Here is a 14,134-nt window from a genome sequence, read left to right on the forward strand (position 1 = left end):
AGCTGGGACCCGGTGAGGCTTCCTGATGGGCACGTGCAGACTTTAGGTGAGAAAAGGAAATTGGAACTGCACTTGGCAGAACCAAAGCCTGGAGGCTGGTCACTGGGAGTCTGAGACCTGGCCCAGCCACTCTGTCCAAAGGGGCACTCTCCCCTCCCAGCCACCTTCGCCCCCACCCCACCTGGCTTTGGCGCCAGTCTCCTGGTCTTGCTCCTTGTTAGCTTTCCCATTTTCTCCTTCCCTTCACTCCACCCAGAGTGACTTCCCAGCCCTCGTTGGCCCGGACGGCGTGCTTAGGTGCCTGGTCCGAGCATACCTGTCACTCTAAAAATACGGACCGTCGTGTGCAATTAACTGCACAGTAAAGGTACCTGTTCCAGTTCTCAGTTGTTAAAAGCAGGTGCCGTGAGTCATTTTTATCTCCTCGAGGCAAAAGAGCTAAAATGTTTACATGTAGCTCTCACTAGATTGTTATGTGTGAATAGGCGTTTCCTGATAAGGGAAATAAGTCTCTCATTTTGATGTAAGGCTTTCGGCTCCTTCCCTGGTGGTGGTGCTTAATGTCGACGGAAGAATGAAGTTGGGGATTCTTCACTGACTCATAATATAAAGTAATGAGGACGAAGTCTAATTTTAGGTAGACATTTAAAGAATGTCTTCAGATTTTCATACCATCTTGGGGGTTGTTGGTATTTGGAGAGTCATCTGGCCCTTAAAGCTTGATTTGCTCAGGCTTTACGACTGTTCCTCTCAACCATCACGAGCATACAAATAAAACTGGGAACGAACAGGACTCTGTTGCTTCTCGGTCCTCCTTTGAAAGATTGCTTCACTTCGCTGCCTGTAGGTCAGATTCAAGGAATTACTTGTTTTTCTGTTTATAAATAGGCCCTGCAAAGGGCACTGCACAACAAGATTAGTAGTCGTGATTTATTATGGGCTGACCTCCTTACTGTATCATTTAGTTACATATATTGAGACTCTCTGGTGTGCTAGACACAAACACCTTGAAACCACCACCTCTGACACTTCTTGCCTTCCAATCTGGGGACTCTGGGGAGAACACAGGTCCATTTCTCCCCCAACTTAACACCACTCTCCTTCGTGGACAGGGAATCTAGGATCCCCTGGTGATGGCTTCTAGATCTCAAACATACACCGAGTGGCAACTTCGATTTGAGAACTAGAAAAGGCTAAAATTTGGACTCATTTCTCTTTGTAAAGGCTCTCTGTTAATTATTCTTGATGGAAAAATTATGCAGTTCTCTAAGTAATTTGGATTATTTGGCAATTGTCTTAGACAACCTCCCAAAATACCATTCACTAATCTTAGTACATTTCTGTGACCATCTGTCATGATCAAATCTCTCTCCCCACCCACTTTCTAGAGATATACTCAAAATAATCCCAGTGCATAGAGTTAGGATTCTTCTGAAGATATTTCTGAAATCTATTGCCTTCAAGCCCTCTCCTCTTCTTCTCCCCACACCACAGATCACCCCTCCAGTGTGTTTGATATGGATTGTTTTATCTGCATAGCTTCCCATGAAACATTAATGAGGGGTTTTGTGCATGTGGGTTTTTGCTTCTTTATTTTTAACTTTTATCAATATGGTATATGTTAATAGTTCTTTGGATCGTACACAAGGAAATACACTGGAAAATCAAAAGTTGCCCTCCCTGGCAGTATACAGGTCCCCCAAACTCATTCCCAAATATAACTACTGCATTTGTAAGTATTTTTCCAGATACTGGCTACATAAACATATACACTTGAAATATTATAGATATTTTAGTATACTCTCACACACAGTCCACACTGCATTATATAATCCTGGGGTTAAAGATATAAAGCCTGAAATTTCATAGAAAACCTTTGGTGGGACTATGCTAAAAAAACAAACAAAACAAAAAAACAAAACAACTTCTCTTACGGTAGCAGAATTTGTATAACACGAGAAAAAATCATATTAAAACTAGATATAGGGGCGCTTGGGTGGCTCAGTGGGTTAAAGCCTCTGCCTTTGGCTCAGGTCATGGTCTCAGGGTCCTGGGATCGAGCCCCGCATCGAGCTCTCTGCTCAGCGGGGAGTCTGCTTCCCTTCCTCTCTCTCTGCCTGCCTCTCCACCTACTTGTGATCTCTGTCAAATAAATAAATAAAATCTTAAAAAAAAAACAGAGATAATTACTAATTTCTGAGTGGTATAATATTTTATAGTTTCAGATCTTTTTTACAATTTCATTCTCTCACAGACATTTTTCATCTCCCCAAGTAGCGCTTCCTATTAATACATGCACCCTTTTTGTTTTACATATTTATTTCTTGAGGAGAAGGCTCTTGGCTTACAGTATCTAAAGTTTTGAGGACACCATTCTGTTTCAAGCAGGGATATAAAATATGAAAAAAAAAAAAAAACAAGAAAGAATGGAAATTTGGCCCAAAAGCCTGCCTTGCTTCTGCTGTGTGCAGTTATCAATGTGAGTGAGCTGAAGCCGCGGGAACTTCTTGCAACGTATCCCCGGCTGTGGTCATCCTGCACCAGGGGCGTTGCTGTTGTCACTGCTGTGGCTAGGAATCGCATGCCGAGAGAGAAAGTGTAGGCAAATTGTCACCAGACAGACTGGATTTCACGGACTCCTGTGAAATAGACTGAGTTGTATAAAAACATATCACTCTTTTGTCAGTGGCCTCAGTTCTTTGAAAGATACTTTCACAATTCTGTTTGTGTTGCTCATTTTGAAAACACTGTTTGCAAAGTATCTCATTTGCATTCGCCGAGGCACTGGCTTGCGGGCAGAGTAATCAAATGGACTCTGGACGCACCTGTGAGGTGTCAGCAAGTCAGCTTGCTTGTTCCTCGGAGCCCTCTTACTGAGATGGGTCTCTCGTCCTTGTATGACATTTAGAATCCTTGGACACCTGTTGTAAAATGGGGGTGCCAGAGTTCTGTTGGTTGGTCTCATCATGGAGCCGGTCCATGGAAGAATATTTTTCATTTTAGCAAACTCATTTTCCATGTCAATATTGAATGACAGCACCTTTGTGAATTGGTTTCTATTGAGTAAGTAGTTCGTTTCCACTTCTTCAGTAAAACTACAGCCTTGCTTTGATTTGTTTGATTTGTTAATATGCAGAATTATCAGCTGAAGATAGATTCCTGTTAGAAATTCAAGGAAAAGAAATTTACTAATAGAAGAATTAACATATCAGCAGTCAGCAGGCTGTAATGAGAAACAAGAAAGCAATTAGGAATTGTAGGTATAAAAATAATCTTAATTATCACATGGCTCAGTGTCAGTCCGGCACATGCTGCATTCTCACAGGGCATGGAACAGGGAGTAACTCCTTTGCAGAGGTGAAGAGTTGATCTGGTAACGGGCAGTGGCCCCGAGGCAGGACACCACTGTCTTGCAATGGTAGCGACCAAGCCGGTAGGTTCAAAGCCCAGGGAGTTTCAAGTGTGTGCCTCTGACCGGTGTATCTCCTGACCCTTCTCCACTTCCCAGACACCCTTGCACCTGGCAGTGATCACCAAGCAAGAGGCTGTGGTGGAGGACTTGCTGAGGGCCGGGGCCGACCTGAGTCTTCTGGACCGCTTGGGTAACTCGGTTTTGCACCTAGCTGCCAAAGAAGGACAAGATAAAATTCTCAGTATTTTACTCAAGCACAAGAAGGCAGCACTACTGATGGACCACCCTAATGGGGAAGGTAAGAGACAAGCAGACATCGTGGGTGACCTCTCACTGCTTTCTAAACAGTTGGTAGCTAGCTACATGGTAAATGTGTGTTCTCTGATTTGCACCCAGAAATGCTTCCCTGACTTCCCTGGAGTCTGTCATCTCTCATGAGAATTTCTGTTGCCCGCCATGACTAATTTCTTTAAAGATGATTTGGAATTGTTAGTAGGTGGAAAAATCAGAGGCCTGAGCAAACTCCGGCTCGAGGTGTAGAAAGCATCAAGCGTCACTTAGCCACAGAATGTTTATTTGCCCTCAGTGTCTCCTGAGCACATACGAGGAGACCGTGGGTTTCCCTGCAGAACAACAGCCTTGCAGCGCCTTTCCAGGCTCCCTGGAGCAGACACTAGATGTGCGGGGACTCGACAGCATTCCTTCCCTAGGGTCCAGTTTTGTCGTCCTTCGAGCAGCCTCCCAGCTCCATGACTGTCCCTGTGCTTGGGCCGCAGGTCTCAACGCCATTCACATAGCCGTGATGAGCAACAGCCTGCCGTGTCTGCTGCTGCTGGTGGCCGCTGGCGCCGACGTCAACGCCCAGGAGCGGAAGTCCGGGCGCACGGCGCTGCACTTGGCCGTGGAGCGTGACAACATCTCCTTGGCGGGCTGCCTGCTCCTGGAGGTGACGGTTGCGCCTGTTTGCCTTCGCGTTACATTCCCCAGGGGGCGTTAGGACCATCTTTTCAAGGACGGACGTCAGTAACGTCTTTCTCCCTGCAGCCGCCTCGATTTATTCCGAAGCTCCTCGAGGCCTCTGGGTGGTCAGCTTTGGGCCGTCCTGACACCGTCAGCCCCTTCTCTCCAACTGGGGATTTCTGAAGTGGTGGAGAGCAGCTGGGCTAGTTATAAGATCTTGTATAGGACCCAGGGGTCACGCTGACAGGAGACAACAGTGGGGACTGGAGGGTGTGAGAACCTTCCACTAACTCTTTCCTGTGTGGGCTGGATTTCAGGGTGAGGCCCACGTAGACAGTACCACCTATGATGGGACTACAGCCCTGCACATAGCAGCCGGGAGAGGGTCCACCAGGCTGGCAGCTCTTCTCAAGGCAGCAGGTAAGGCGGCCTGGCGGGTCGGGCTGGAAAGCGCTATCAGGAATGCAAACCCAACTCCAGGCGAACAGCCCCAGCTGCTCCTTTAAGCCACAGAGCTACTGCTGGAAGGCACGAGTAAATAAAAATCACACGTCTGTGGCCGGAATGGCGCTGGTGGGACTCGTAATCCTGGGCTCCATCCTGATGCTCATGTCAGTCCTTACTCTCTGGTTCATCGGTTTGTTTTGGGTGTTGGTGGTTTAGGTTGACTCCCGTGACAGGAGATCCTCTTAAGGTTGAATTTGATCCCTGAAAGAACTCTGAGCAATGCCAGCTTCAGATCGTGTCAGATAGCTCCAGGTAAAAAAGTTGGTTGGTAGAAGACATTTTAGAATTTCTGTGGGCAAGAGAGGTCCCTTAGAAGTTGAAATAATAGGAAAAAACAAATGGTTTTTTGTGAGGCACTAGAAATTGCTAGCTGCTATGTGTCAGGCAGTGTGCTAGGCCTGCCAGATGCACTGTCTCATTTAATCTGCAATAACCCCTAGAGTTATGTACCATCATTACTTTTCTCATCTCACAGCAGATGAAACAGACTGAGGAGACCTGTGGGACCCTGTCCTGGGGTCCTAGGAAGGGCACAGCTATGACTCACATCTTGTCCATCTGAGCTTCCAGACTCCATTCTCTCTACTATTTCTCTCCCCTGCTCTGCTCAAGGACTTTTAGGTGTCATTCCATTTAATTCTCTAGTCCTGTGAGGTATAGAAATTACTCCTGCTCACCCCTGAATCTCTCTTGCCTTCTGTACTTAGAACCTCAACAAATGTTTAATGGGAGTAGTCTCCCAAACCTTGAGCTATCTGATTTACTATTGATCTTATTAGAACCTTTTTAGAAAGCAAACGCTTCATAAGTTCAAGAAAACAGAACGAGTTAAATACCTCTTTAAAAACTGAGTCCAGGATGATATACAGACTTTTTCTTTGGGAGCCCTCCATACTTCTAAGCGAATAAAGTCATGTCCAAATAAACAATAACCTTCTCTTTTCTTCATTTCGGTCAAGTCAACCTTTCTCTTGAATAGGAGACTCTGACTGCAGTATGTGTGAATAGTTTGGGATGTCCCTGGTTATAATTAAGAAATGCCTTCAGGGGGCGCCTGGGTGGCTCAGTGGGTTGAAGCCTCTGCCTTCAGCTCAGATCATGATCCCAGGGTCCTGGGATTGAGCCCCGCACCGGGCTCTCTGCTCCCTGGGGAGCCTGCTTCCTCCTCTCTCTCTCTCTCTCTCTCTCTGCCTGTCGCTCTGCCTACTTGTGATCTCTCTCTGTCAAATAAATAAATTAAAAATCTTAAAAAAAAATGACTTCCGACAAGAACCTATAACCCTTTCAAAAATACTTTCTCTTAAATTCTTAATACCCCATGAAAGGAGTAGCGCAAACAGTGTCTCCATGATATAAATGAAGGTACTCGGATGAAAAACCTAGTGCTGAGCTCCTGGTCACGACGAAGGTCACTTCAGGACCAGAGCTCAGCTCCTCCAGCATTCATCAGCCCATACATCATTCCTCTTAGTCTCTCTTGTGTTTTTCGTGGTCAGATGGCCCTCCCTGCCTTCTGGATCAGGCGGGGGCTGGAAGGCTGAAGTAAGAAACAGCACGAAGATCCTTCCCTGACTCTCATTTGGCCCCCTCCTATTATTGAAGTTGGCACAAAGCAAATGATCGCCCAGCAAGATAAAAACAAGTTCTTCCCAGAAGGGTGTACTGAACTAACTACTGTTCGTTAGCTGACTAAATGCTCTCATAAAAATAGTTTCTAAGCCTCTAAGAGGTAACTGGCTCTAATCTCTGAGTGACTTTTGGTGTTTTCTTGCTGCACATTAAGAAACAGACTGCATTTTTCCAAGATCAATAACTAGACATCATAGGAGAAGGTTTTTGTGGTGTTTGTCCATTTAAGGATTGGGGCTCCGGTAGTGCTGTACCCAGGAATAAAAGTGAGCCTATTGTCCCTATATACAGCAAAGTTTGCTCTTTTGAACAAGTGAGGGAATAGTCTGAGACATGTGCGGTGGTGGGCACGAACTTGAACGTTAAATCAGGTCCTGAATCCTGAGGAGGCAGCCCAGCCCTTATAAATCGCTGCCGTTACTCCTCAGCTTAAAGGTACCTCATTCAGTTGAAAACTGTCCTAAAGAATTAAATGTGAGGGTCAGGGTACTTCCAAGTCTTTTGTGTTTGAAAACATCCTTGGCTGTATAGGGTATCATCAGACATCTTTATAGTCAAAATAAATTAGAATTTAAAAGAAGATCTCTGAATAGTTCGGTAAAAGTATGTTTCATGTATCAAAAATCATCCCGGTAATTGCCTCAAGTAGCTATTGTGCTTTGCCTTTGGAAATGTGACCTCTGCAGGCATTTCAGAGTCGACAAGATCAGGGCTTACTGTGCTGTGTAACTTAACAGGCGCAGATCCCCTGGTGCAGAACTTTGAGCCTCTCTATGACCTGGATGACTCCTGGGAGAAAGATGGAGAGGATGAAGGAGTCGTGCCTGGAACCACACCTCTAGACATGGCCACCAACTGGCAGGTGAGTGTGGTTCCCGACTGTTTGGCGGCAGCTCCGGAGGGAGCTAATGATTCGGGAATATAAGAACAGATGGTCTTCTTGGGTCTTTATTCCCCAAAGCACAATCCTTTTATTTTTAAGAAAGTCTGTTTGTCAAGAGACATATTTATCTTGAAAAGCCTATCCATGAAAGATCTAGGTCAGCAGAGTTATGAGTGTGAAAGTCTGTGCCTAATCAGATCACGGTTAAGTTGTGAGAGAGGGTTCTGCAAGAGAAAACACAAAATTCATGCAAGAATTTCCCATTCTGAGCTGACACCAGAATGGTTCCCGTCTCCATTTCTGAAGCTAGGAGAAATGTTGCGGTTTGCTTAGAATTTCTTTTCATAAGTGATTTCTTTTCATAAAGAAGCAGTTTGCTTAGAATTTCTTTTCATGAGTGGTTTCTTTTCATAAAAAGAACCCAGGGATTCTTCTGAGGATTTTAATAACTATAAACATAGTAAAGAGACTTAAACTCTTCCACCAAACTCCAGTGACCTGAGATCTGAGGGTGAAAAGCAGTGAGTAGGTCTTCATGGGCCAGGAAGAAGAGCCAGGGGGAGGACACGGGCATCAGACACATCTCTGATACAACAAAATCGACTTTCTTAGGGCCATGCGCTGCTCCACATCCAAAAACTGCTTGTTTGCCTCTTCGAGGCCCGTGATGTTGAGCTGAGTGACCCTGGCAGAGACCACACAGTTCCCCTTTAATGCTGAGCACCTGGCTTTCCCAGAAGCCTCACCACAGAACACACAAAGATAACCCACTTCAGTGACCCCATGTTGTCCTTACCGAACTCAGGGAGCCCAGAGTGACTGCAGAGCACAGAGAAAGGTCTCCATAGCTACGGAATTGTGTTTTTCCTTTTAACCTAAGACTTTTCTGTCCCCTCAATTTAAAATGCAGCTGGTACTGTAAGAGAACCCCCAGCCTTGTGAGCATTACTATACCCCAGTCTGAGCACATCTATAGACTTCGTTCCAGAAGCCTTTCCTGAGGGAGGAGGGGGCAGCGAGGAGGCCCAGCTTCTAGCTCTGAGTAAGCCCAGTCCTCCTCCGGGCTCTCAGACACACATCACTTACTGATGAGTCTCCCACCAACACGTGGCCGATCTGGTGGCCTGGACTGTTCTTTCTTTTTTTTTTTTTTTAATTTTATTTATTTATTTGACAGACACACAGCAAGAGAGGGAACACAAGCAGAGGGAGTGGGAGAGAGAAAAGCAGACTTCCCACAGAGCAGGGAGCCCAATGCGGGGCTCGATCCCAGGACCCCAGGATCATAACCCAAGCCAAAGGCAACCGCTTTAACCACTGAGCCACCCAGGCGCCCCTGGACTGTTCTGTCTTTGTCCTTCAAAAGTACTGTGGTGCCAGCTCTCTGCAAGGTTGGCTTGGGCCTTCCTACCCACCTCAGAAGCCCCTACAGAGCCCTGCCTCCTGGCCCCAGAGCCCCCAGGACTTTTCTTTGTCCAAAGGGCATTGTCATGACTTTGAGGGTCATGGGACCGACTCCTTCCCATTCCTCCATCTTCAGGGTACTAGGCCCTCATCAGGAGGACACAGTGAGTTTATTACAGAGAAACCGACTCCGTCCTGGTCCCTTTAATGTATAATGTTTCTCCATGGTTTTCTCCCCAACAGGTGTTTGATATATTAAATGGGAAACCCTATGAGCCAGAGTTTACATCTGATGATTTACTTGCACAAGGTGAGCTCTTAACCGGTGTTCCCTCCACACAGTCATTTAAAGGGCTGAGAGAGAAGCAGCATTGGCCAGGCTGTGCTGTGAAAGGCTCGGTGGCTTATTCCAGAATCGAAAGCTCCTTGGATGTATGCAAAGGAGCCTGTCCAGCTGTGATCTGCTACAACATGCAAACTGCCCTTACTTGGCTGGGCTGCTGCCGGCTCCAAGAAAAGCAGCTTCCTGGCTCCTACTGGGAGTCGAGGGCAGCAGCACGGCCGTGCTCAGTCCCTCTAGAGTGTCTCTGGGAGCTTAGCACAGCTGTGTTTCTTCTTCATTCCTTCAGGAGACATGAAACAGCTGACTGAGGATGCAAAGCTGCAGCTCTACAAGTTGTTAGAAATCCCTGATCCAGACAAAAACTGGGCAACTCTGGCACAGAAGTTAGGTCTGGGGATACTAAATAATGCCTTCCGGCTGAGTCCTGCTCCTTCTAAAACTCTGATGGACAACTATGAGGTAACCCATCACCTCACCCTTGTACTTGACTCTCCTCTGTTATTATCACTGACCTGGCCATGGTCCCCTCCCCTTACCCCTTAACTCCGAGGCAGAAAATCAGTCATTATCATGTCCTGGGAGAGTGACCCAGGCCAGGGCGGAAACCCACCTTCGTAAGAAGGCAGTTTTCAGATATCTTGAGATTTCCTGCAGAAATCCTAGGTAGAAGGTCAGGGTTGTCACAGAACTTTGACCGCCTGAAACCACCGTGATAGCCTGTGATCCACATGCATTATCTTCCCGTCCCCAAGAGCATGCCGCGATCCCGAGTCAGGACCCAGAGGCAGCTTTCTGTGAGGTGAAATCATTGTCTACTGAGAATTTCCTTTGTAGCTCTGGTTTCTCGGTGGTTTTCAGAGCCTCAACCCCAACAGGGATACCGCGTGACCTTCACGGCAGGCAGAGTTTCACCGCCTCAGCACTTCTCTCCCTCTCTGTCCTCCGTGCTTACTGGAAGCCGCTTCTCTGTGATTTCCTGAGTGGTCTCTGCGCTGACACAGGAAGCCCAACATGAAGGCCGCGCGTCTCCGTGGCCATCTGCGCCCCGAGCCCTCCAGGCCACCGGGCGCTCGCAGGGGCCGAGCAGGGCAGGTGTCGGGATGGCCTGCCTGCTTGCTCCCGGCTCCGCTCAGGAACGCACGCTGCCTGTCTTTCTCGCAGGTCTCTGGGGGCACAATAAGAGAGCTGGTGGAGGCCCTGAGACAGATGGGCTATACCGAAGCCATCGAAGTGATCCAGGCAGCCTTCTGCACCCCGGGAACTGTGGCCCCCGGCCCCGGGAAGGCCGCGCCTCAGACCCTCTCGCTGCCCCTCTCACCTGCCTCCACGAGGTCGCCAGTAGGTAAGGGAAAAACAGAACAAGTAGTGGAGATAACCTCCTGCTCCCCAGGCTGTGTCCTCCATGTCTTGAGCTGTGGCTGTCATCCCCTGAGGACCCTGTCCCGTGGGTCCATCTCCCTCCACAGCTCACGGGTTCTACCCTGTGTGCCTCTCCTGATCAGGCAGGTTGCTGTCCCCAGGAGCAGTCCCATTGACCCATGAGTCACTTGGACTCGTAGTAGATACTACATAGTAATACTAAAATAGTAAAATAAATACTAAAAACAATGATGTGGCTACTTAAGGCAAATAGTGTCTCTCACTTCTTAATGTAAGAGAGTAAGGAACTCACAGAGAAAGGCCTGTAGAGCCAGGGCCGGCCCCAGACTGTAGATGACACCGCAGTTCCCACCACAGCACCCTCGGCTCCTCCCGTCCAGCCCAGAAGTGGCTTCACCTTCTCCCTGCGCCTCCTCCCGGCCCCCAGCACTGACCTCTGTCCCCCACCTGAAACACATCCCAGAACAGACTCCCAGCAGCCCAGTAACCCTTTGTTTCCCTGCAAATGTGTTCTCGTACTCTCTCGACAATCACTCGTGCTTTCTCTCTTTGGACCCTCCCTCTATCAGCCCCCACCGAGAACATGGCAGCAGTTAGAATTCCCTCATCCTTGAAAGACCAACAGTTGGCCATGTCAGGCAGAAGCTCCTCCATCCTCCAGGAGGTTAAGACAAAAATCCAAGACTCACCTGTGAACATCTGCTGCTCGCAGCCAGCACACACGCAGCCCCCAGCCCCTCCTCTGGGACAGCCTCCCTTGTCCATCCACCTTCATTTCTTGCCTCAGTTCCTGCCACAGCTCCTGGTCAGTCTCCCTGCTTCCGGTCTGCCCCTCTTCCTTCAGTCCACTCAGGCAACAAGGGTCTTTTTAAAAAGTAGTGCTATGGTTGTACCTGTTGTATACCTTCCTGTTCACTTATCCACTCACCAAATCTTTAATGAGCACATCCTGTGTGTCTAGCACTGTTCAAGGCTTTGAAGAGAGAGAGGTAACAAAGGCCGTGTCACTTATCCATTGTCGCTCGCAAATCCCTTCCATATGCCTTTCCTCCCGCCCCACTTCCCTGCACCCACTGTCCCCCAAGCCCTCTGCTCACAAGTCTGATCCCATCTCAGGAACCCCTGCCTGCAAAGATCCTCACCCAGTGGCTCCTTCATGCCCTTCAATGTCAGCCCAAGGGGTCACCTTGTCAGGGGCCCTTCTAGGAGAATAAGGACAGATGTTGCACATGTTGGAAAGGAATAAAGTGTCCACCAGCAAAATAGCCCTCATCTCCTATGTCGTGACCTGATGCTCCTTCTACACAAAGAAATAGAAAAATACTTATATCTTTAAAATTTGATTTGATCTCTGACTTGTAGTTGTTTTTAAAATACCTCCTACACATAATAGAAACCCAATAAAGATTGGGTGACAGAATAAATCAAATCAGTCAATAAATCTACCAAATTAGTAACAAAACAACAGCATGTCACTGCCATTAAGGTCTTAATATTTTAATATCAGAACTTAGTATACAAGAAGATAGCATTTTGATTTGTGTATATTAGACTTTGTTTCTTTGGTCACTTTCTCTCTATAGGCAATAACTCCACATTGTTCCCATCTGGGGGAAAGACGCTTCTCAACAAGGAGAGTGTGACCTACTTGTTCATCACAGACTCCTTTTCCTCTTAATCACCTTATCTTTTCTCTACTACGAGAATGTTTTTGAAGCAATGGGTAGCATTTAATAGCACGTGAGGCCCAGAGAGATCTCATTTTTAGTTCCTACTTTGGTCACACATTTATTTTGCCTAGGTTCAGCAATTTCCCCAGCTAGAAAATAGGTAATACAGTTGTTGGAAAAATACACCTGATTTCTAAGAAAAAGAAGGCCCACTGTGAGGAGAATTCAGAAAGGATTCTGATAAACGTGATGGTAAGGAAGAGATGTAGAAACATTTGCCTAATTTTGATGTCTTCACGGTGTTTCTGTTGCCTGGGGTTCTCCCTCTTTCGGCCGCCGCCGAGCGCAGTAGCAACAGGCGGGCGGCAGGAGTGAGAGGCGGGCGGCCTGTGGCAGCTGATAGACAGCAGCTGCCCACGAGCCTCTTAGACCCAGACTCTGAGCGCCTGGGCTAAAAGGTGTAGGAGAGCCAAGGCTCTGCCCTCTCCCCAGCTATGCCCCAGTGACTCTGTGCTTCTTCCCCCAGATGAGGTCCGAGACGACAGCATCTGCGACAGCGGCGTAGAGACGTCCTTCCGCAAACTCAGCTTTACAGAGTCTCTGACCAGCGGCAGCTCCTTGCTGACTCTTAACAAAGTGCCCCACGAGTACGGGCAGGAAGGACCCATAGAGGGCAAGATCTAGCCTGCTGGCACTTCCCCCACACCGTGTAAACCAAAGCTCTGAAATTCCACCCTTGTCCAAAAGAAGGAAGGCGAAGTGCATCCACGGGTGCTCAGAGGAAAAGCAGCCTGCCTCCGTCTCTCGGAATTTCACTCAAGGCCTTTTGCAGTTGGCTTCCTTTCTCGGTTCTCACGGGAATGTTACTAGTCCAGTCCACGAACACACAGTCCCGAGCAGTCACCATGCCTGGCTGGCCTGCCGCCTCCCCATGGGCAAGCCGGCTTAGTGAGCTTTCCCAGCTGCCTCCCGTTGTCACTGCTGCTGCCCCCACACCCCCGCGCTCCCGCTGGCATTAAAAGGTGACCCGGTCCCCACCTGGTGTTCTCTCTGGCTGTCCACAGCACTGTCGTGCATTCAGATTAAGGATTATGAAAAGGGATATTTTTAAATGAAAGGTACCTGGTGTATAATTAAAAAAAAAAAAAGGCTTTACTGCTTTTTCTAATGTGGTTATCTATGTGATTCGAAAACAGAACATATAATGTCAATATGTAAACACAGTTACAATCAGTGCTGCAAATGGTCTTTATCCCCTTTTTCTGCATTTTGCTGTTGTAAATATGTTTTTTAGATCAAATACTTTAAAGGAAAATATGTTGGATTTATAAATGCTATTTTTTATTTTACTTTTATAATAAAAGGAAAAGCAAATTGATTACCTCATTCTGTTCGATCTCCAGAAATACTTTTCTGAGATGATTCCTTATAATCATGGGATCATTCCACAGCCCGGTTATCACATTCACATACCCCTTCAGAGTCCAGTTTTTGACCAAGAAATGAACCCCCCAAAAAATGATCAAAAGAGCAGTGTTATTAGCTGAGATGAAAGTTTTGGGTTTGTCGACTCCTCGCTTGGCTCGTTTCATTCAGGCTGTGCTGCCTCACCTCCCACCGCCTTGCGGGACACCGGGCCTCTGCCCCCTCAGGGCCCCATGCGCTGCCTCAGGTCCTGTGGTCTCAGCACATGGAGGGGGGCCTGTGACCAGCAGCCTTCCAGCAGGAAGCTTGGCTGAGTGCTCTTCACTCAGAGGCTTGGACACAAGGGAGAGGGGACATGAAAAGCGTTTTAAGGAGGTGCTGTGATGAACCCTGGGACACGCAACCAAGAACCCTCTTTAACAAAGGCCACGTCCACCCAGCTGCCGGGAGCACACTTGGCCAAAGGCCTCTCAACCCGTCAGTTCCTTCGGGGATTGCCTCAGCCACAGAGAGCCACCCCA

The 14,134-nt window shown here is 47.7% G+C and overlaps 1 protein-coding gene across 2 annotated transcripts in view; it reads left to right on the forward strand.

Moving 5' to 3' along the window:
* NFKB1 (nuclear factor kappa B subunit 1) overlaps nt 1–13,574 on the forward strand; it is a 118,984-nt gene extending 105,410 nt beyond the window's left edge. For both annotated transcript variants that reach the window (XM_080796230.1, XM_080796231.1), the window contains exons 17-24: nt 3,509–3,710; nt 4,189–4,358; nt 4,690–4,792; nt 7,246–7,370; nt 9,039–9,105; nt 9,425–9,597; nt 10,300–10,480; nt 12,715–13,574. In XM_080796230.1, coding sequence (XP_080652356.1) covers nt 3,509–3,710; nt 4,189–4,358; nt 4,690–4,792; nt 7,246–7,370; nt 9,039–9,105; nt 9,425–9,597; nt 10,300–10,480; nt 12,715–12,872 — 1,179 coding nt within the window. In that variant the 3' untranslated portion in view covers nt 12,873–13,574. The remainder of the gene's footprint in view (nt 1–3,508; nt 3,711–4,188; nt 4,359–4,689; nt 4,793–7,245; nt 7,371–9,038; nt 9,106–9,424; nt 9,598–10,299; nt 10,481–12,714) is intronic.
* The last annotated feature ends 560 nt before the right edge of the window (nt 13,575–14,134 follow it).

The sequence above is a fragment of the Martes martes genome (assembly GCF_963455335.1).
Source record: "Martes martes genome assembly, chromosome: 2".
NCBI classification, from domain to species: domain Eukaryota; kingdom Metazoa; phylum Chordata; class Mammalia; order Carnivora; family Mustelidae; genus Martes; species Martes martes.